The sequence below is a fragment of the Octopus sinensis genome, linkage group LG29 (assembly GCF_006345805.1).
Source record: "Octopus sinensis linkage group LG29, ASM634580v1, whole genome shotgun sequence".
Taxonomy (NCBI): domain Eukaryota; kingdom Metazoa; phylum Mollusca; class Cephalopoda; order Octopoda; family Octopodidae; genus Octopus; species Octopus sinensis.
The window spans coordinates 10,378,594-10,399,552 of NC_043025.1; the positions used below are offsets into that span (position 1 = coordinate 10,378,594).

General features: G+C 38.8%; 1 protein-coding gene across 8 annotated transcripts in view; it reads left to right on the forward strand.

Moving 5' to 3' along the window:
- Positions 1-20,959, forward strand: part of LOC115226098 (RNA-binding protein 39) — a 127,172-nt gene that overhangs the window by 94,335 nt on the left and 11,878 nt on the right. For 7 of the 8 annotated variants that reach the window (XM_029797079.2, XM_029797078.2, XM_029797081.2 and 4 more), the window contains 5 exons: positions 11,098-11,190; positions 15,673-15,771; positions 17,351-17,605; positions 18,655-18,772; positions 20,161-20,451. In XM_029797079.2, the coding sequence (XP_029652939.1) occupies positions 11,098-11,190; positions 15,673-15,771; positions 17,351-17,605; positions 18,655-18,772; positions 20,161-20,451 (856 nt within the window). The remainder of the gene's footprint in view (positions 1-11,097; positions 11,191-15,672; positions 15,772-17,350; positions 17,606-18,654; positions 18,773-20,160; positions 20,452-20,959) is intronic. The other variant, XM_029797080.2, reaches the window with a different exon arrangement.

Below are 20,959 nucleotides of genomic sequence, written 5' to 3' on the forward strand. Positions count from 1 at the left end.
TCTGGTTTCTCTCTTGGAGATTGAAATGGTTCGAAAATGAGAATACACATCAAATGAAAGATGTAGAGGCAGGGAGGATGGAGAGTGATGGTGTGTCAACTCTGGTATCACATAAAACTCTCTTGATCTATTCTTTTTTTCTTTTATTCTTGTACTTGTTTCAGTCATTTGACTGCGGGCATGTTGGAGCACCGCCTTTTTTAGTCGAGCTAATCAACCCCAGGACTTATTCTTTGTAAGCCTAGTACTTATTCTATTGGTCTCTTTTGTCGAACTGCTAAGTAACGGGGACATAAACATATCAGCATCGGTTGTCAAGCTATGTTGGGGGGGGGGGGGACAAACACAGACACACATACATATATACGAAGGGCTTCTTTCAGTTTCTGTCTACCAAATCCACTCACAAGGCTTTGGTCAGCCCGAGGCTATAGTAGAAAACACTTGCTCAAGGTGCCGCGCAGTGAGACTGAACCCGGAACCATGTGGTTAGTAAGCAAGCTACTTACCACACAGCCACTCCTGTGCCTATATATATATAAATAAAACTTCTCTTTCATCATTGCTATTCTGCTGTTTAGCACTCCCGGTCATCTTCTACTCCCTTCACCCTCATTGCTCTCTGGCTCTACTTGATCACTCTCAGCCCCTCTTTTAAAATGTGAGTAGTTATATAACTCCTCTACATCAGAAAACCTCTTCTGCTCTGGCCCATTCTTATGCTCTTACGCATCTCTGCCCTTCATCTCCTTTCATAAAGTTTTTCCCTTTGGGGTTTGTAGTCTTGCAAGCTGCATGGTGACCTCACTAGTATTGACAGCATGAAAAAATAAAAAATAAGAAAGGTCACCCAGTGAAGTAGTTGCTGTCAGAAATCAAGCGAAAGTAGGTACTTGAGCATGATGCAGTCCTTGGGTCCATGAAATCTTGTCAAGCCATCCGTCCCATGTCAGCATGAAACAAAGATATTAAATGATTGTAGTAGTGGTAGTAGTGCTGTGTGTGTAACTGAGTCGGTGGTGTTGAGCGAAATAATATATACTCTGTGGTATTGGGTTGCAGTTATGTTGATTTTTGCCTTTCCCCTTCCTCAAGTCCCTTACTGTAGTCCACTAAAACTCTTGATGGTAGTACCCTGCTGTGATCATACGATTAGTAATTAAAAGACAAACTAAAGAAATTTTTTATCATTTTTCACAAGATCATAAATAATAACCCTTTTGTTACCATATTTCTGTTGAGATGCTCTGTGTTTCTTTCAATTAATTTTAAATATAGCAAAGAATTTAGTAAAATAACTTTGTTATCATTCAGCTAATGTTAGGAACATAAATTGTGACTAAGGTTTGGTGGAAGATTTTAATTCAAAACTTATGAAAACAAGACATTTGTACTACAGAGCCAGAGGCGGTTTTGGCCGGGTTGGTATCAAAAGGGTTAACGATGAAGAAAATCATTAATCCTTTTAGATAATTAGAACTCCATCTGGTGTTGAAAAAATTCTTACTTGCTTTGGATATTTTTTTTCCCCGCCTCTCTCTCTCTCTCTCTCTCTCGCTCTCTTTTAAAATTCTGCCAAGAATTCCATCATTGGTTATAGAAATATTCTTTAGTGTTTTGCCTGTGACTCTTGTCACTTTCTCTTGTTTGTGTTTGTTCTAATAATTGCAGCACTAATTTTTCAAAATGGAAGTTGAGTGTTCAAATCTATGTGTATTTAGCTGCATTTTCAAAATGTAGGGAGCACAAAAATGGAAAGAATTGTTATTAGGGAATCATGAAATTACATCACTTATCATCATCATAATATCCATTTCTCTATGCTCAAATGAAATTTGTTGAGGCAGAATTTCTATGGCTGGATGCCTTCCATGCTGCCAATTGTCACTTGTCATCATACAATCCTCAGTAAAGTAGAGGTACAGTGTCTGTAGATAAGGGCTGTATCTAGTATACGGTTGATTTGGGCTTTATGTAACACTTTGCTATTTAGCGCTGCACCAGTTGAAAGACAATGGAAGTTGAAGAAGCCTCTGAAAGGTACTCAGAGTAGTAGTAGTAGTAGTAGTAGTAGTAGCAGCAGCAGCAGCAGCACAAAAAAAAAAAATGGTTTGATATATGCTTGAAAGACTGGATTGTCATGGCTGGAATACTTGTGGCAAAAGTTCTGCTCCCTCAGGCTGGTCTGGGACAAATAGCATTAAATAGAGCAGGTTATTTCGTCTGTTATATTTAGTCTCAGTGAAGTGACAAAAATGGTATTCATTGATATATATTATGATTAGAAGGAAAGAAATTGATGACTTGGATTATGAAAAAAAAACCCCAAAAAAAAAACCCCTTTAATTTGGTATAACTGAAGTCAGTGAAGTATTATTATTAAAATTCAAGGGAGGTAAACAATGACAGATATGAACAACAAAACTCCCGTTGAAATATTTATTAAAATTAGAAAGAAATAAACAATGAAATAGACTAGGGAGAATACACCATAAGGGTATCTTTGTGATATACTTCACAATTGTTTTTGCGTCCACTTTTCCACACGTGTATTGGTAGGATGTAGTTTATTGATGCAGATTTCCTATGGTTTGATGCCCTTACTGTTGCCAGCCTTCACCTGCTTGCCAGCAGGGTAATGTTTCTCCATGTCCACACCTGTTTTTGCAGAATATTGGAAGTGAATGACATTCACTTAGAACAATTGTATAATGTCAAGACGGAGAGACAAATACTTTTGTACTCACTCTTACACATATGCAAGTGCATGCCCATACACATGATGAGCTTCTTTTAGTTTCCCTTTACCAAATCCACTCACATAGCTTTGATTGGCCCAGCACTATGGTAGGGGGCAGTTGCCCAAGATGTCTGAGATTATATAGTTGGGAAGCAAGTCTTCTTAGACATGCAACTGCCATGTCTTAGACCTAGCAGAGCTCATCCCTCTCCAGGTTCGACCATTGCTGATTTCTTCCAGAAAGTAAGATAGAGAGACAGAAAGAATGAAAGAAAGGAATCAATTTCCAGCACAGGACACATACTTTATTGACCCTGAAAAGATGAAAGACCAAGTTAACTTGGTTGGGATTTTAATTCAAACCCCCAAAGATTTGGGATAATTACTGTTAAGTAATTTACCTAATGCTCTAATAACTCTAATTGGAACCTTTGTATATCTTGTGAAACCTTGGTCTTAAACCTGGAATGGTCCTAGAGATGGATGGTGCAGGCCTGGAGAGCAAAAAACATTACATGTCCTATAGCTTGGTTTGTTTGTGTGTGAAGGTTGGTGGAATAAAAACACCTATTTCTTTATTACCCACAAGGGGCTAAACATAGAGGGGACAAACAAGGACAGACATAGATATTAAGTCGATTACATCAACCCCAGTACGTAACTGGTACTTAATTTATCGACCCCGAAAGGATGAAAGGCAAAGTCGACCTTGGCGGAATTTGAACTCAGAACATAACGGCTGACGAAATACGCACTGGGGTCGATGTAATCGACTTAATACCTATGTCTGTCCTTGTTTGTCCCCTCTGTGTTTAGCCCCTTGTGGGTAATGAAGAAATAAGTATTGATGTGTGGTGGTACTGGTGATGGTGATGGTTGAAAACAATCAGCAGAGAGAGAGAGAAAGAAAGAAAGAGGTTAGATAGAAAAAAAAGATGTATTGACCTCTGAATGGAAAGACAAAAAGAAAAATGTTGTTTATCATGCAGGTTTGCAATAAGTTCCAAGTCAACAAATTATAACATTTTTTTCATGAACATTTTTCATTGCTTGAAAAATATTGTTCAACATTAATAAAATTAATATGTACTCGATGCATGAAGTGTCATTATTGGGCTCAAGGCCCAATGAAGAGCCCTCCACAGGAGTTAGCTTAAAAGCCACCCTATCAGGCACCTTTTCAGCTAGTATATATATATATATATATATATATATATACACGTTTAAATATTTGGCTAAACTGGCAATATGACCATTCCGAAATATAACTATATATATATATATATATATATATATATATATATATATATATAAAACATTACGTTATATAATTAGGGTTCAGTAAAATAATTTACTTTACCACACACCGAACTTTTAGAAATACCAGCCAATAACGTAATGTTTTTAAATATACCGTAAATGGTCTTTTTACATGCTGAACACTACTTGGTAAAATTGATAATTAATAATTAATTAATTTTACCCTTTTATTATTGACTATATATATATATATGACTATTATCAGCTGTAATAGGGGTGATGGATTTTAATTTTATTTTTTATGGAAGACCAGTTGCCTTTGTATGCAATTTCTTTTCCTTCTCTATGGGGCACTGTTGTTGTCTAAAGGTAAACCCAATGGGTGATACTGTATTGGTATCAAACTCAACTCTCTATTCAGATGATTCAATATCTTAGTCTGGTTCTATATATATTTATAAAATTCATCATCATCATTGTTTAATGTCTGCTTTCCATGCTAGCATGGATTGGACGGTTCAACTGGGGTCTGGGAAGCCTGAAGGCTGCACCAGGCCCAGTCTGATCTGGCAGTGTTTCTACAGCTGGATGCCCTTCCTAACGCCAACCACTCTGTGAGTGTAGTGGGTGCTTTTTATGTGCCACCGACACAGGTGCCAGGTGAGGCTGGCGAACGGCCTCGTCTGGCACCTGTGTCCCTTTTGTATAATTACATTTTGATTCAACTCCACATGACTCAGTTTTGTGAGTATGCTGGATACATCCATTACATAGGATACCAGGAGAATCAGTATCTAATACAATGGACACATCCTACATGCCCTCAAAATCTTGTCCGTGTGGAGCTGGTTCAGACTTATATAAAAATATTTGTAACTCCTACCAAATGTATTAACAAACCCTTAGCATTTAGACCAGCCATATCTGCCCCAGATATGTTAAAACTGGCTAGATTCAACCTCCTATGCCTACTCTACAATGCCATTCTAGAATTAGACAGTCACACCCTTGAAACCTCAAAGCCTTGATATCATGTATGATAAATTCAAAACAATGTGAATAAGCAAGTATTGCATTTGACAGTAATGTAAGTGCTAAAGAGTTAAGCACTACTTTCATTTGTTCATTCACTTGCATGTATGTATGTGTGTGTGTATATATATATTAATTCATTTATATATATATACTAGCAGTATTGCCCGGCGTTGCTCGGGTTTGTAAGGGAAATAACTATATAAGCATTTTTAGAGATGTAAAGTATAATAGCCATCTCAATATGGCTAACCACAAGGAGGGGGGGTTACTGTAGCTTTTTACGTTCTGAGATTTAATAAATTTTTAGAGAGTTACTTCCCTTATATATGCCAAAAAATGCATTAAAAATGGGAAAAATTGATGGTAAATTTTTTTTTTTAATCGTAGACTCCTCGTAGACGTGTGCTATTACCTAGAAGGGCTCGATATGAATCACGACTATAAGATACCCGCTTTTGGTTAAACTGCACCGCAAAATGTGGGAGTAGTTAGGAATCTAAATCGTAGGAGACAGACAGCACACAACCTCACTTTTATATATAAAGAAGATATATAAAGGTTAAATATACAGATATTCAATTGACAATTCAATAATTTATTTATATTACAATATTACATTAAGTGCTATGAATATAATATATAACAACAATATTATATAACATAAAGAATTACAAAAACCATGAAAGGTCAACAAATTCTTTCAACTTATTTATATTCTTTCTGATATACATAATCATAGATCCATTATATATATAGTCAAGATTAGAATTTCCTATCACATTTCCATTTGGAAGCTACATACCAGGCTTGTTGAATTATTTAAGGTGCTTGTCTGTGGAAAACTTGACCAAGTATTCCACAGATGTGTACCTTTAACAATTTCTTGATGGAATCAGCATGACAAAGCTGTACATTTTGAATTGAATTACAATCCACCCAATTAACTTCCGCTGTGTAGGTTTTGTGTACTCAGTTTTACACCCAAGACCTGGGTCAGGCAGAGGCTATAGGATTGAACCCAAGAACTAGTGATTGTTAAGTGAACTTCTGAATCATTTAGCCATATTGTGCTTGCAGTAAGATATATTTTTTTATTTGAATACACAAGCGCATACATCATCATCATCATCATTTAGCGTCCGCTTTCCATGCTAGCATGGGTTGGACGGTTCAACTGGGGTCTGGGAAGTCAGTGGGCTGTACCAGGCTCCAGTCTGATCTGGCAGTGTTTCTACGGCTGGATGCCCTTCATAACGCCAACCACTCCGTGAGTGTAGTGGGTGCTTTTTATGTGCCAGGCAAGGCTGGCAATGGACACGATCGGATGGTGCTTTTTACGTACCACTGGCGCTGGTATCACAGCTACAATTTCCATTGATGTTGATACATATACAATTATCATTATTTTAACATCTACCCTTCCGTGCCTGGAAATTGTTGGATGGAGTTTGTTGAAGTGGATTTTCTACAGCCACATGCTCTTCATGTCACAAAATCTCACTTTATAAACTCATAGTAAGATAAATATTTCTCTGTAGCTGGGGATGTTTTTATAGGAGATGAGAAACAAGAGGATGCTAGTTGTATGACAGTAACTCTTATTTACAACTATCCATGTGATTTCAACACACACCTCTCCACCTCTCTCTCTATCTATACACAGATACTTACACCTCTCCACCTATCTATCTGCCTGTCTCTCTATACATCCATACACACACCTCTGATAGGTGTATATCCATTCACAAGGCTTTGGCTGGTCCAGGGCCATAGTAGAAGACACTTGCCAAAGGTACCATGCAGTGAGACAACATGAGATCGTACTGCTAGAATGAAGTTTTATTTGGAGGACAGTAATACTTGACTTTTGAAATATAAAATAACTCACCTTACATCCAAATACATTGACTACTTTTTAAATTTGTGGGCACCTTAGCCCACACACAGTTCCCACATTGCAATGACATATTTCTGTTGGTTGGTGCAATCTGTCTTACCAAAATTTTGTAAAAATCTGTTGTAAAGTTGTGTGTTATGATATTAATGCAAACATTAGATGTCATTCAGACTAAGCAAAAAAAAACAGATTCAGTGTACCATTGTACAGAAGGCACGTCTCTCTCTCTCTCTCTCTCTCACACACACACATAGTGTCACATTAAGCGACTAGAATCCTTCGATCACCTCTGTCTACGCCTCATCTTTCGTGTTCGATGGCATCACTTTGTCTCCAACAATTCGGTGTGACACCAGTGCAGAATCACCTCCCTCCGACAAGTCATCCTAACGATACGTCTGAGTTGGCTGGGTCATGCCCTCCGTCGTCAACCAGGAGAATTCATCTACGAAGCAATTGCCCCAGCTCCCCTTCAGGGTTGGCGAAAGCGATGTGGTGGACAACGAAAAACCTGGTTGATGACAGTCAAGGCTGATCTGGAACCCAACCTAGGCCACCATATCTATGGCGTTCGCCGCTGGAATAAGGAGTGGTCGGAGATCACGCGATCGTTAGCCTCAAATCGCCAGGCCTGGTCGGCGTTTGTGAGAGATGCAGCATTGAGGATGAATGAAGCCAGCTCAACCCATCCCGGGTGAATGCTGTAAGAAGAAGTGAAAGTTTTATTAAAGATAAGCTGTAGAAGGCTCATCTACTTACTCTATAAGATACATTATATTTTAGAGTAAGATACTCATGAATTATAAAAAAATTTTTTGCAGTGGTGCTCCCTTGATATGTGTGTTTGCATCTCTGTACATGTTTGTATTTGTCAATACTAAGCAATATCAGCTGTGTGTATAGTGAACACTTGTAAATCAATGACTGTGTGTATTTGGCTTGGTTTCTTGCAGATTGTGGTTGCACCCATGTGCTCTGGCTCAAAATGTCTAGCCCGCAGACTAATAAGCATTTATTATCTTTTTTGCACTATGGTTGGACACAATCTCACTATGATCTGAGTACACTTGGGAGTCACTCACTGCTTTCCTAGATTTGCTGATCTGTATCTCTTTCATATTTTTTAATGTATGGTTTTTCTCATTTAAACCAGCCATATCTGGCCAGAAGTATTCTGCCTGTTTTATGTTCAAACTGGCCAGATTTGGTCTCTCACACCAACCCTACAATATCGTTTTAAAAATTAACAGCTACCTCATCATAATCTCATAGCTACAAGATAATGCATGATTAGTTCAAAACAAAGTGGATGAAGAAGCATTCATTTTGGCAAAATAATGCGAACACTAAAGGGTTAAGGACTTACCGCTTAATAGTGTGGACTGGGTGTGTTTTGTGGCCCAAACAGTTGAGAAGTTACCTGTGGCAACTCTGCATCCTGTCTTTATGTGTATCAGAGACTTTGGGGAAGAAAGAAAAAAAAAAGAAAGAAAAAACAAACGTTACGGCAATTCAGCTGCTGTTTGTTGTGGTTGAGACTACCTTCACTGGCCCCTTTTCCCCTTGTTTGCACTGATGCGGAGCTGCAGCTGGGTTGTGGGTATTCTTTCACTGTTTCATCATTGGGATTTATTTTGTTGGTTGTTGTTGTAGACATAGCAACAATATTAACTCTTTACTTCATACCAAATCACACGTCCTTTGTATGTGCATTCTTAAAATATTGAATTTTTGTGTGTGAGAACGGTAAAATGTTTTTAATATTTGATTGGAACTTGGATTTTCATGGGTAACTTTTATTTCAACATTTGAAATAACTATTTTTCAACACACACACACACACACACATGTACATGTGTCTATATAAATATGTATAATGTGTTAATGTGTGTGTATATGCACAGTCGCAGTTGGATAGCTAAGGAACTGATTTCACAATCATGAGAACGTTAGGTTGATTCCACAGCTTGGTGTCTTGGTCTTGGGTTAAGCTAAAGGATGGTGTTTGTAAGTGAAATTTGGTTGGCAGAAATTGCAATTCAAAGTACTGTTTCTCTCTCTCTCTCTCTTGCATACTATGTAATACTTCTGCCTGAGGCTTACTTTGAAAGTACTGATGTCTGTAGAATACTCTGCCACTTGTCCTATAATGCATTGAGTAGGAAATAATTTTTATGATAAAGCTCAAAGTGGATACAGTTATAAATACTAGTATCTTAATTTTAGTTCAAGGCCAGTAATTCTGCGAGGTAGGTAGGTACTTGACTAGTATATTGCTTCCTTGACTCGAGAGGGATGAACAGCAAAGTTGATTTCAGCAGTATTTAAACAAGGAAAATAAAGAGATGGAACAAATACTGCAGGGTGTTTTATTGAAGTTCTTGTTGATTCTAAATAAAAGCATGTAATCATCTGGCTGAATTTGCTTGGGCATTTTAAACCCCCTTGCCACCCATTTTGATCCTGCATTAGTCAAAGGAGGTCTTTGGAGAGTGTCTCTAGTGAGTTGATCTACATACATTGTTTGGACGACCTGCTCCAGTATGGCTATGCTTTGGCATCTATAGTTATTAAGTCACCAGCTCTTGGTTAACTTCCATGCAAAGTGCAAGTGCCTTTCCCTTATAATAGAGGAAACCGGCAGGGGATCTCCATACAGCTGCTTCTTGGTCAGACAAGTTCTCCCAGATATGTTTAAGACTACCCTCAACACTCAAGTGTAAGTTTCATCTAGCTAGGATTCTAGCTTTTTGATAAGTGTCCAGGCTGTTGCTCCATATAACGGGACTGACTCTACTGTTGCATGTAATATATTGCATAAACAGTCTTTTCAAAGGAAAGGAAAAATCTACCTGTGGGATATGAACCTACATTTTGTGTTCCCATGTTAAGTAAACTTCAACCTCTTTTCTATCCAAAGAATTTTCAAAATGTAAACAGATTTACCTTCTCACTTGTAAGAATAAAGCATTAAATTTGGTGGACAGGAGACTGAAGGTTACTTTAATATAATGTTTAGCATGAGTACAGAAGATGTGGGTCCATGTCCTGTAGTTAGTCCTTGGACCTGTTTTCCCCATCCAAGGGGTTTTTAATCTAATATATGATATGCTGTTTATAGCTGCATTCTTTGAAATTCATCATTCAGGTTATTTATTTCATATTTTCTTCAAGTTTTTACATTTTTATTTTGTAATATGCAATGAATAGATAGTCCTGTTTATGAAATGACTTGGCACACTTGTCATTGACACTGATGGAGGTTCTATTGAAATATGTACAGTGTTTGCACAATGTACAGACTCTGATCATGTCTATGCACCTGTTGGACATAGTTTCAGTAATCTCTCTCTCTTTGTCTCTCATGCACAAATATTTAGCAATCTTTGCTTAACATTGAAGAGGTGAATTATCAAAATTATATAATGTTTCAACAACAGCGAATTTTATAATGCATAAAATACCAAGTGTTTTTTGTATTTTTTAAAGTACATATATATATATATATATATATATATATATATATATATATATATATATAGAGAGTGGTTGTATACTGTCAACTTAACCTGACAGTCCTGTAAGGGAATTACACCACCGCTGTTTAGCCCTAGGAAGAATCGACGCTTCCTGTCGGCCTTGACACATTTCCTGTGTCCTTATATATTTATGAAGGGGAGACAAACACCCCTCCCCTTCGTAAATATATAAGGACTCAGGAAATGTGTCAAGGCCGACAGGAAGCGTCAATGCTTCCTCGGGCTAAACAGCGGTGGTGTAATTCCCTTACAGGACTGTCACGTTAAGTTGACAGTATACAACCACTCTATCGCTCCACCACCGTACATATCTCTATGAGATATTTAGAAATTTAATATTTCTGATATATATATACATATATATATATATATATATCGTCTCTCTGAGTGTTTTGCGTTCTTGTCCCATTTTGTATTTTTATATATATATTTTATATATATATATATATATATATATATATATATATAATAGTACATTCATCAATACTAATACTATAACAACAGTAGCTATTCATTGTTGTTTGTAATTGTTACAGGATGGTGACTTGTATTTCATCATTCACCACTACCATCATCATTATCAGCATCAGCGATGTAAAACTTAGTGTTATCTTTTAATGTTTTAGGAAAAAAAGTCGCAGTCGAGAACGCAGCCGCAGTCGAGAACGTAGTCGCAGTCGAGAACGCAGCCGCAGTCGAGATCGCAATGACCGCAGACGGTAAGAACCTCTATATTCCCACACGCTTCTTATTTCTGCTCCTTCTCCCTGTATCTAGTGTCTCTTGATTCACTCATCTTCTTCGCCTCTGCCCCTTATCTCTCTTGCTCTCCTCCCCTCTCTCTAAGGTTGTAATTGTCCCTAAGTCAACTTTGGTTTTTGTCCTTTTGGCGTCAATGAATTAAAGACTGTTGAAGTGCGGAGATCTTTTCTGTCTCTCAGGTTAAGTTAAAGAGACCAAGAAAGGAAAGCCTCACCAATTTTCTGAAAGACACCCCCCCTACCTAATTTACTCTCCCTTTTAATTAGTTTCTCCTCTTTCTCTAACTCTTTTCCCTCTCTTTTTATTTATTTCTCCATCTTTTTGCCGGTGGCACGTAAAAAGCACCATCCGACCATGGCCGTTTGCCAGACTTGTCTGGCACCTGTGCAGGTGGCACGTAAAAAGCACCCACTACACTCATGGAGTGGTTGGCATTAGGAAGGGCATCCAGCCGTAGAAACATTGCCAGATCAGACTGGGCCTGGTGCAGCCTTCTGGCTTCCCAGACCCCAGTTGCACCGTCCAACCCATGCCAGCATGGAAAGTGGATGCTAAATGATGATGATGATGATGATCTTTTTGTTTCTGTCTTCATCTTTTCTGCTTCTCTCTTCCTGTCCATTCTGTATTCCTCCCTATCCTCCTCTCTTTCTGATCTTAACCACACAGCCAAGCCTGCACCCATGTCTCTCTTATCTATGTACCTGTCTATATACCCTTGATGTTTTTAATTGGATGATGCCTTACAACTGTGCAAATGTTTTGGGCCGTTCTTGTAATACTTCAAAGGCATTATGTTGCACAGTTGTAAAGTGTTCCCAGGATAATAGAAGCAATATTGACTCACCAAGTATGTTATTGAGATTACTTAACCCTTTAGTATTTAAACCGGCCATATCCGGCCAAAATATTTAATCTGTTTTATACTCAAACTGACCAGATCCAGGCTCTCACACCTACCCTACAATGTTATTCTACATTAAGTAATTGCACCATCAACATCTTGAAGATATGAGATAATGCATGATTAATTCAAATCAATGTGTATCAATAAGCATTATGTTTGATAGAATAATCTGAACACTAAAGGGTTAATATCATAATCCGAGTCTACTCAATGAAGATATGTGTATATGTGTGCATTTATCATCAACATCATCATAAATTTTATGTCTACTTTCCATTGGTTGTATGACGTATGCCGAGTTGTTATTCCTTATTGGGGAGCTACTGCTCTCATAGACTGGTGTACATATGTGTCACATAAGTTTTAATTTCTACCGTCTTATCTCCAACCACTTTACCATGTGTGTTGGGTGTGTTCTCTCCTGACACTAGCATGAGAGAGGTTGGATAAGTTCGTGGTGAGAGAAGTTGACTAAAGGGAACTAACAAGCCCATGCTCTCTATCTCTCTCTCTCATCTGCTATCCACTTGACATCTTGTACTGATTGTATTTTCTCTTGGCACCAGTACAAGAGAGGCCAATAATGATGAGTTCTTGGGCGAAAGAAGTCGACTAAAGGGAGCTAACTGTCCTATGTTCTTTTGCCACTTATTTGCCAACCGCTTCTCAGTGTGCACTGGGTATAATTTCTCATGGTACCCACAATTGGGAGGTTGTCAAGTCTCCAGTGGAACTGGACCAAAGAACCTCTTAATCTTATTTTTCCTCTACTTGCTCACCAGTCACTCTAGAAGGATGTGTTGGAGGTCTATGAACTACATTATTGCTCTAGCACGGGGTGTGGGAGAGGAGTCAGAAGTGTTTTTATTTACTGTGAGTGCAGAGAGTATTCAATATCCAAAGACATGTGCTTTCTCCCAGTAGTGTGTGCTTACAGTGAAATTTGGTTTTCAGTGAAGATGTTGCTACTAATATATTATAAACTATGTTTTTTTTATTGTGAAATCTTTGTTGAACTGCATACCAGTTTCTTGAAGTGACAATAGTTTATTTGGAAAAAATCAAAAGAGCAACAGACAGAACATAAAGTGATGTAGGCTTATGACTGAGTTCAAATCCCATCAGAACAAACTTTCTTTCAGGGGTTGATAAAATAATGTACCTGTCAAGCACTGCCCTTATTTGTTAGGCAGGTGATGTCTTGTTCCTACATGTTTCCATAGGTCTCTGACTGGATTGGAACCAGTCATCTTAAGAGATAAATAATATATATAATGTATAGGCGCAGGAGTGGCTGTGTGGTAAGTAGCTTGCTAACCAACCACATGGTTCCGGGTTCAGTCCCACTGCGTGGCATCTTGGGCAAGTGTCTTCTGCTATAGCCTCAGGCCGACTAAAGCATTGTGAATGGATTTGGTAGACGGAAACTGAAAGAAGCCCGTCGTATATATGTATGTGTATGTGTGTCTGTGTTTGTCCCCCCCAACATCGTTTGACAACCGATGCTAGTATGTTTACATCCCCATAACTTAGCGGTTCGGCAAAAAAGGCTGATAGAATAAGTACTAGGCTTACAAAGAATAAGTCTTGGGGTTGATTTGCTCGACTAAAAGGTGGTGCTCCAGCATGGCCACAGTCAAATGACTGAAACAAGTAAGAGTAAAGAGTATATATATACATAAAATATTTACATTTATGCTGTTTTCTTTTGACCTGCACTTGTAGCTAGGTATCGTATTCCTGAATGTATGTGTAGTAACAGACTGCATTTGAAAAACAAACTTTTGTTCCTATATTTTATATTACCGAGAGTAAAAGGGCACCATTCGAGCGTGATCATTACCAACGTCGCTTCACTGGCACATGTAAAAAGATTCGAGTGAGGTCATTGCCAGTACCGCCTGACTGGCCCCCGTGCTGGGCTGGTGGCCCGTAAAAATCACCCACTACACTCTTGGAGTGATTGGCATTAGGAAGGGCATCCAGCTGTAGAAACTCTGCCAGATCAAGATTGGAGCCTGGTGCAGCCATCTGGTTCACCAGCCCTCAGTCAAAATCGTCCAACCCATGCTAGCATGGAAAGCGGACGTTCAACGATGATGATGATGAGAGAAAATTTACTAATAATTTACTTCTCTGCTTATTTTAGAGAAGAGAAGTTGTAATATCATCTTTGCTCTGCTTGGTCCTACCCTACTTTTCTGAGAATTCTGTTTCTTTTATTGGCTTCCATTATTAGACTGTAGCTTTGCTGTGGTACCACCTTCAGTCACATTGACTCCAGTACTTTCATCAGTCCAGTACTCGTTAATCAAGCTCTATTTGTCAAACTGTTAAGTCACAGGAGATACAGAGAAGCAGTTTATCCAATGCTGATTTTTAGACCTGTGTAAATGTAAACATTGGTCTGTGTATACAGCTGAGGGGTTTAAGAAATTTGCTTTGTAACCATGGGGTCCTTGGTTTAATCTTAGAATGGCAGCTTGTGGTTCGACCCAAACCTTGTAAGTGTAATTCAGGTAGAAAAAAAATGTGTAGAGCCCTTTTGGATGGACAGTACCTGTAATTGAAAGGTCTAGTTTTGTCACAGGGTGTGTTATGCTGATTCTACATGTGAATTTTGTCATGGGTACATGTCTGTGAAATACTTGGCCATTTCGCATGCAGATCCAATGTGTTGTCCAGTTGATCAAAGAAGTTGCTCATAGACGCAGGAGTGGCTGTGTGGTAAGTAGCTTGTTAACCAACCACATGGTTCCGGGTTCAGTCCCACTGCGTGGCATCTTGGGCAAGTGTCTTCTGCTATAGCCTCAGGCCGACCAAAGCCTTGTGAGTGGATTTGGTAAACGGAAACTGAAAGAAGCCTGTCATATATATATATATATGTATGTATGTGTGTGTGTATGTTTGTCCCCCTAGCATTGCTTGACAACCGGTGCTGGTGTATTTACGTCCCTGTCACTTAGCGGTTCGGCAAAAGAGACCGATAGAATAAGTACTGGGCTTACAAAGAATAAGTCCCGGGGTCGATTTGCTCGACTAAAGGTGGTGCTCCAGCATGGCTGCAGTCAAATGACTGAAACAAGTAAAAGACTAAAAAAGAGAGTAAAGAGTATATGCAGAAAGTAGTCCAACATCGGCATGTATGCATGCATGCACTGTGTCATGTGCATTCACATGATGGGCTTCTGCACAGTCTCCATCTACCAGATTGTCACTCACAAAGTATTAGTTAGCTTGACACTATAGAAATACTTGTCCAGGGTACTGTGCAGTAGGACCAATCTGGGACCCAGGATCCACAGTTTGAAAACAAACTTCTGAACTACACAGCTTTGCCTGCTCTAAATTTCTGAAACATTTTCTCATTCTCTCTCTCTCTCTGTGGATATTTTTAAAGCTGTAGGAACAGTCTCCATCTCTCCCTCTTTTGTACCCCACCCCTGTTTTGTCAGCTGGGATGCTTTAAGGGAGCAGAAAGTATGAATTAGCCATTATTGTTCTCTCTCTCTTTCTCTCCCTATTTTTCCAGCAACCATTTCAGAAAATATAACCATCCAAACAAACTTGTAGGCAGTTCCGAAAAGATTTCTCAGTCAAGACAGTATGCGGATTACAACAAATACAATAAGTATATACACCAGTTATTATGTTTGTCTTTTTTTTTTCTTGTCTCCCTTTCTCTAATCCTCTCTCTCATATATTATTACTTTGACCAATTAATTTGTTTTCATTTCAGTACATAGTTCAAGTAATTAACTCTTTCACGACCATGTTTCTTATGAAGGACTACCTTGTCAGTATTTTAGTTAATTTTGGAAAATAATGAAATTGGGAAGGATTGTGTAAAATAGTTGTTTCATTATTTAACCCTTTTGCTACCATATTTCTGTTGAGATGCTCTGTGTTTCTTTCAATTAATTTTAAATAGAGAGAAGCACTTCGTCGGTTACGACGACGAGGGTTCCGGTTGATCCGAATCAACGGAACAGCCTGCTCGTGAAATTAACATGTAAGTGGCTGAGCACTCCACAGACACGTGTACCCTTAACGTAGTTCTCGGGGATATTCAGCGTGACACAGAGAGTGACAAGGCCGGCCCTTTGAAATACAGGTACAACAGAAACAGGAAGTAAGAGTGAGAGAAAGTTGTGGTGAAAGAGTACAGCAGGGATCACCACCATCCCCTGCCGGAGCCTCGTGGAGCTTTAGGTGTTTTCGCTCAATAAACACACACAACGCCCGGTCTGGGAATCGAAACCGCGATCCTATGACCGCGAGTCCGCTGCCCTAACCACTGGGCCATTGCGCCTCCACAATTTTAAATATAAGTAATAATTAAGCTAGTGTTAGGAACATAGACTAATGGTGGAAGATTTTAATTCAGAATTTTTGAAACTGTGACATTTGTACTACAGAGCCAGAGGCAGTTTCAGCCAGGTTTGTATCAAAAGGGTTAAATAGCATTTGATTGACTACTGTTTAAAAGAAGGAAATTGGACAATGTGGTTCTTGATATGCAAAAAAAATCTTTGGGGTTTAATTATTTGCTTTCATTCACAAGACGCATGCAGAAAAGAAACTGGATCTTTTCGCTTTGAACGGCAGTTTTTTCTAGCGGTGGCATATGAAATTATCACCCATAATTATGACCCTAGTATTGCATTTCAATCTGTTTTAGGGTTAGGGTTAGGGGTGGAGGGTATCTTTTTTTTCTTCAGAAATGTAAATAAACCCAATCTGTTTCTTAAACGAGGGACATATTCATACAGCACAGAATGTTTTCACCTCAATAGACATCAGTGATTGGTTGAAATTGCAGAAATTGAAGAAGAAAAAACCCAACAAATATCTTACAAACTATAGAATTTTCTCAATAAAGCCAAGAGAAAAAGATGTTTTATAAACACATTCTACCAGTATACGAAGTTTAAAAGTGTTTAGTTACGTGGAAATTATTTTTAAAAACTGCCGTTCAAACCGAAAAGACCCAAGAAACTCATAATCTACAGTGTCATATTGCTTATGATATACTATGGTATTCTTCATATTTACTGGTTACTTAGAATTATTGTTTGATAATTTGAATGTAAAAACTGCTGAATATTTTTTTCTTTCCTTCCCTTTAGGAGCCTGACTATTTTCTTATTTGTGGGCAGCATCTTTAATAAGTCTTTCTTTTGCTTTTCTTTGCTTTTCTTTTCGTGAAGAAGCCCTGATCGCCGCAGCCGTCGTGAAAAGGCAGAACGTAAACGTAGCCGTAGCCGAGAAAAAAAGAGCGGCCGTGACAAAGAACGCAGGCGAAGTCGTACTCCGAGCCCTCCAAGTAGGAGCCGGGAAAGGTATGCAGGTACTGCCAAGCGAAGTAGAAGTCGCTCACCGTACAAGGGTCGAGGTGCACGTGGAGAGAAACCGTACCGGCGTAGCATGAGCAAGAGTCCGCTGCGGTCTTATGAATTTGTCAGGTAAGTAGTAATGTTTAGAAGATAGCCCTATGATGGTCACCTCTAATGTTTACATTGAGTTGCACAATTGGCTGTGTTACAGTTACTACATTACATAGTATACAAAATACAGTTTCCCCCTCCAAAAATATCTCAAAAAGAAAAAGAAAATAACACTCCAGGTTCTTTATGTGAAGTTGGGCCTCTATCCTTTATGCCTTACTCTAGGCTAATTTTAATCCATACAGTCAATGTCTTCTATTTCACCTGATTTCATAAGGATAACTTTTTATATGCAATGTTTTCTGTTATACCAAACGTATTTTGTAAGGTACAGCTAGTTTACTTTAAATATTAATTAGTACACTCTGTGGAGTGGTTGGCATTAGGAAGGACATCTAGCCATAGAAACCATGCCAGAACAGACAACGGAGCCCAGGGTAGCCCTGGAATTACCAGCTCTGAGCAAACCCATGCTTTCATGGAAAATGGACTTTAAAACATTTTTTACTGAATATCCACTGCTGAAATTGGGGTGCATCTTTTATGCCATCAGGTATGGTGATCCCTTGTCTTGGTTTAATACAGCCACCAGCCCCAACTAGCCCTTGGTTTGTCTTTAGCGGAGTCCCTATTTTAGCAAAGATTAAAGTCCTTATCTCTAGTATGAAGGTAGATAACTTGATGTGTTGCTGTCTAGCTGCAGGAACCATGGACGTTTCTCTTCCCTCTCTACCATTTGTCATGAAAACCCAGTAAAAAGTGCAAGGACACTACTTTTTTTCTTCCTTGAGTTTTAGCCATAAAAACGAGTCTGCTAGAAATAGCACCCAAGACTTGAACACTACTATCTTATAAATGCTGTATTGGATATTGTAGTCCAAGGTATTGCAAAAAGCTGGGATGGTCACATGGCTAGAACACCTTTGATTGATGGAACTAAACAATAATGAATTTTAAAAAATGGCATTGGAGGAGCGATGCCTACCCTGCATGCAAATAAAGTTTTGGTAAATTATTTTTGCAAAAACGTATATTATTATCATCATTATTATTATTTTTGTTTCTAGGGAACCTGGTCCTGAATTATCTCCCGAAGAACGCGATGCCCGCACCATTTTCTGCATGCAGCTCTCTGCCAGAATTAGACCAAGAGACCTCGAAGAATTTTTTTCCTCAGTTGGGAAGGTAATGGAAATGCTTTATTTTATTTGATTTCAAATTCCTCAATGAATTATAATGTTTCCAGAGCTACTTATCTGAGAGAGTGCCGTCATTTGACGGTTGGTCACAGTGTCATCTTTATTTCGCTGCCACTGCTTGTGTCAGTCATCACTGTCTTGCCTTAAGCATTGACACTTGCTGTTGGTGTTCACACTTACTGTCAGCGTTGTTGACAGTTGTTTTCATATCCACAATGTTGTTTGATGACAAGCTGTTGTTGCAGCTTCTGAAGATCATGATTAGTTCTACATGCATTTTCAACTCATTTTTGCGCTTAGTTGCAGGTGGTGGCTACAGACAAACCTTCATTTTTGTTGGGAATTTTTTTTTAACATAGGCACACAATCAAAAACTTATATCATTATTATTAATAATAATTGAAGACAATAATAAGAGCACTCAAAGTGCAAACTTCCACCAAGGCAAAACCAATGTCCTCTCAACGATTAGCCAGAGCTGATTTTTAAAATGAGAGTATCCAAAATAAACTCGACTGCTCTTACAAACGAGAATTAAGTTTTAAAAAAAAAAATTTTTTTTTTAAATTGGAAAAATTATCCAGAAACTTTGGTATTGGATCGATCCCAAAATCTTATCAGTTCCTGCCAGTCATGAGGCCAAACATCCCTGAAAGTTTCATCCAAATCCATCCAGCGGTTCTTGAGATATCTTGTCCATGGACAAACAAACAACCACGACTAAAAACAATACCTCCATCTTCGCTAAGGCAGAGGTAATAATGGTTTCAAATTTTTCCACTAGGGCAGCAATTTTGGGGTAGGGATGAATCAGTTACATCAACCTCAGTGTTCTACTGGTACCTAATTTACTGACCCCTGAAAGGATGGAAGGCAAAGTAAACCTCGGCAGAATTTGATCTCAAAACATAGGGATGGGCAAAATACTGCTAAGCATTTCATCCAGCATGCTAACGATTAATAATGGGATTGCACCTAGAAAGTTACCCTCCCAGGCACAAGTCCGGGCAAGGTAGTTTATGGAAGACCAGCAGTCGCCCATGCATACCAGCTTCCCCTCTCCACACCACTGATGTTATCCAAGGGAAAAGCAAAGAGGCCGATACAGCTTGGCACCAGTGATGTCGCAACTCATTTCTACAGTTGAGTGAACTGGAGCAACGTGAAATAAAGTGCCTTGCTCAAGAACACAACACGCAGCCCGGTCCAGGATTTGAGCTCACAATCTGACGATCGTAAGCTCGACGCTCTAACCACTGAGCCATGCGCCTTCACAACGATTAATAATAATAATAATAATAATAATAATTGTATTACTTTTTCTTTTTCCTTTTGTTGTCTAAATTCATTTCTGTATTGGCTGTCTCCCTATAGGTTCGTGATGTACGACTTATCACTGATAACAAAACAAGACGATCGAAAGGCATTGCTTATGTGGAATTTGTCGATGTGGAGTGTGTGAACAAGGCTTTGGCCTTGACTGGTCAGCGACTGTTGGGTGTCCCCATAATGGTACAACCATCACAAGCTGAAAAGAACAGAGCAGCCAATGCAACAGCCACGCTACAGAAGGGCACCTCAGGACCCATGCGCCTCTACGTTGGTTCATTACACTTCAACATCACAGAAGAGATGTTACGAGGAATATTTGAGCCATTTGGCAAGGTAAAGTGCCTTTTCCTCCTCCTCCTTACTAATCATCCTATAATAATAATAATAATAATAATAATAATGAAATTATTGTATACATTGCTCAGGTGCACCACAACTTGTCAGAAAGTGCATATAAAGTACATGCAGTAATGTAGAAATGTCTGGAAAGCGAACAATGTATGAGTCAGATACATGCTTGTGTGTGTATGGAGGGGAGAAAATCAAGTGTAGTGTTGGCGAATCTCAGGAAGCATGGAAGTTTTGAAGGATGCAGTGCTCCGACAACTAACAACTGATGCCGGCAGTTTGTTTCATGCTTCAGCAACTCTCAGCGTGAAAAAATGTTTCCTGAAGTCATGGAAGGGGCTGTGCTGTTTTCTGACTTTGTAAATATGTCCACGGGTGTTAGATGGGTGGAGTTTGAAAAGGTGCTCAGAGTTATTGTTTGTACGATGGTTGATAATTTTATGGGTGTCTGCCAAGTCAGCTGCCAGACGTCGGAGTTTCAATGTGTCCATGC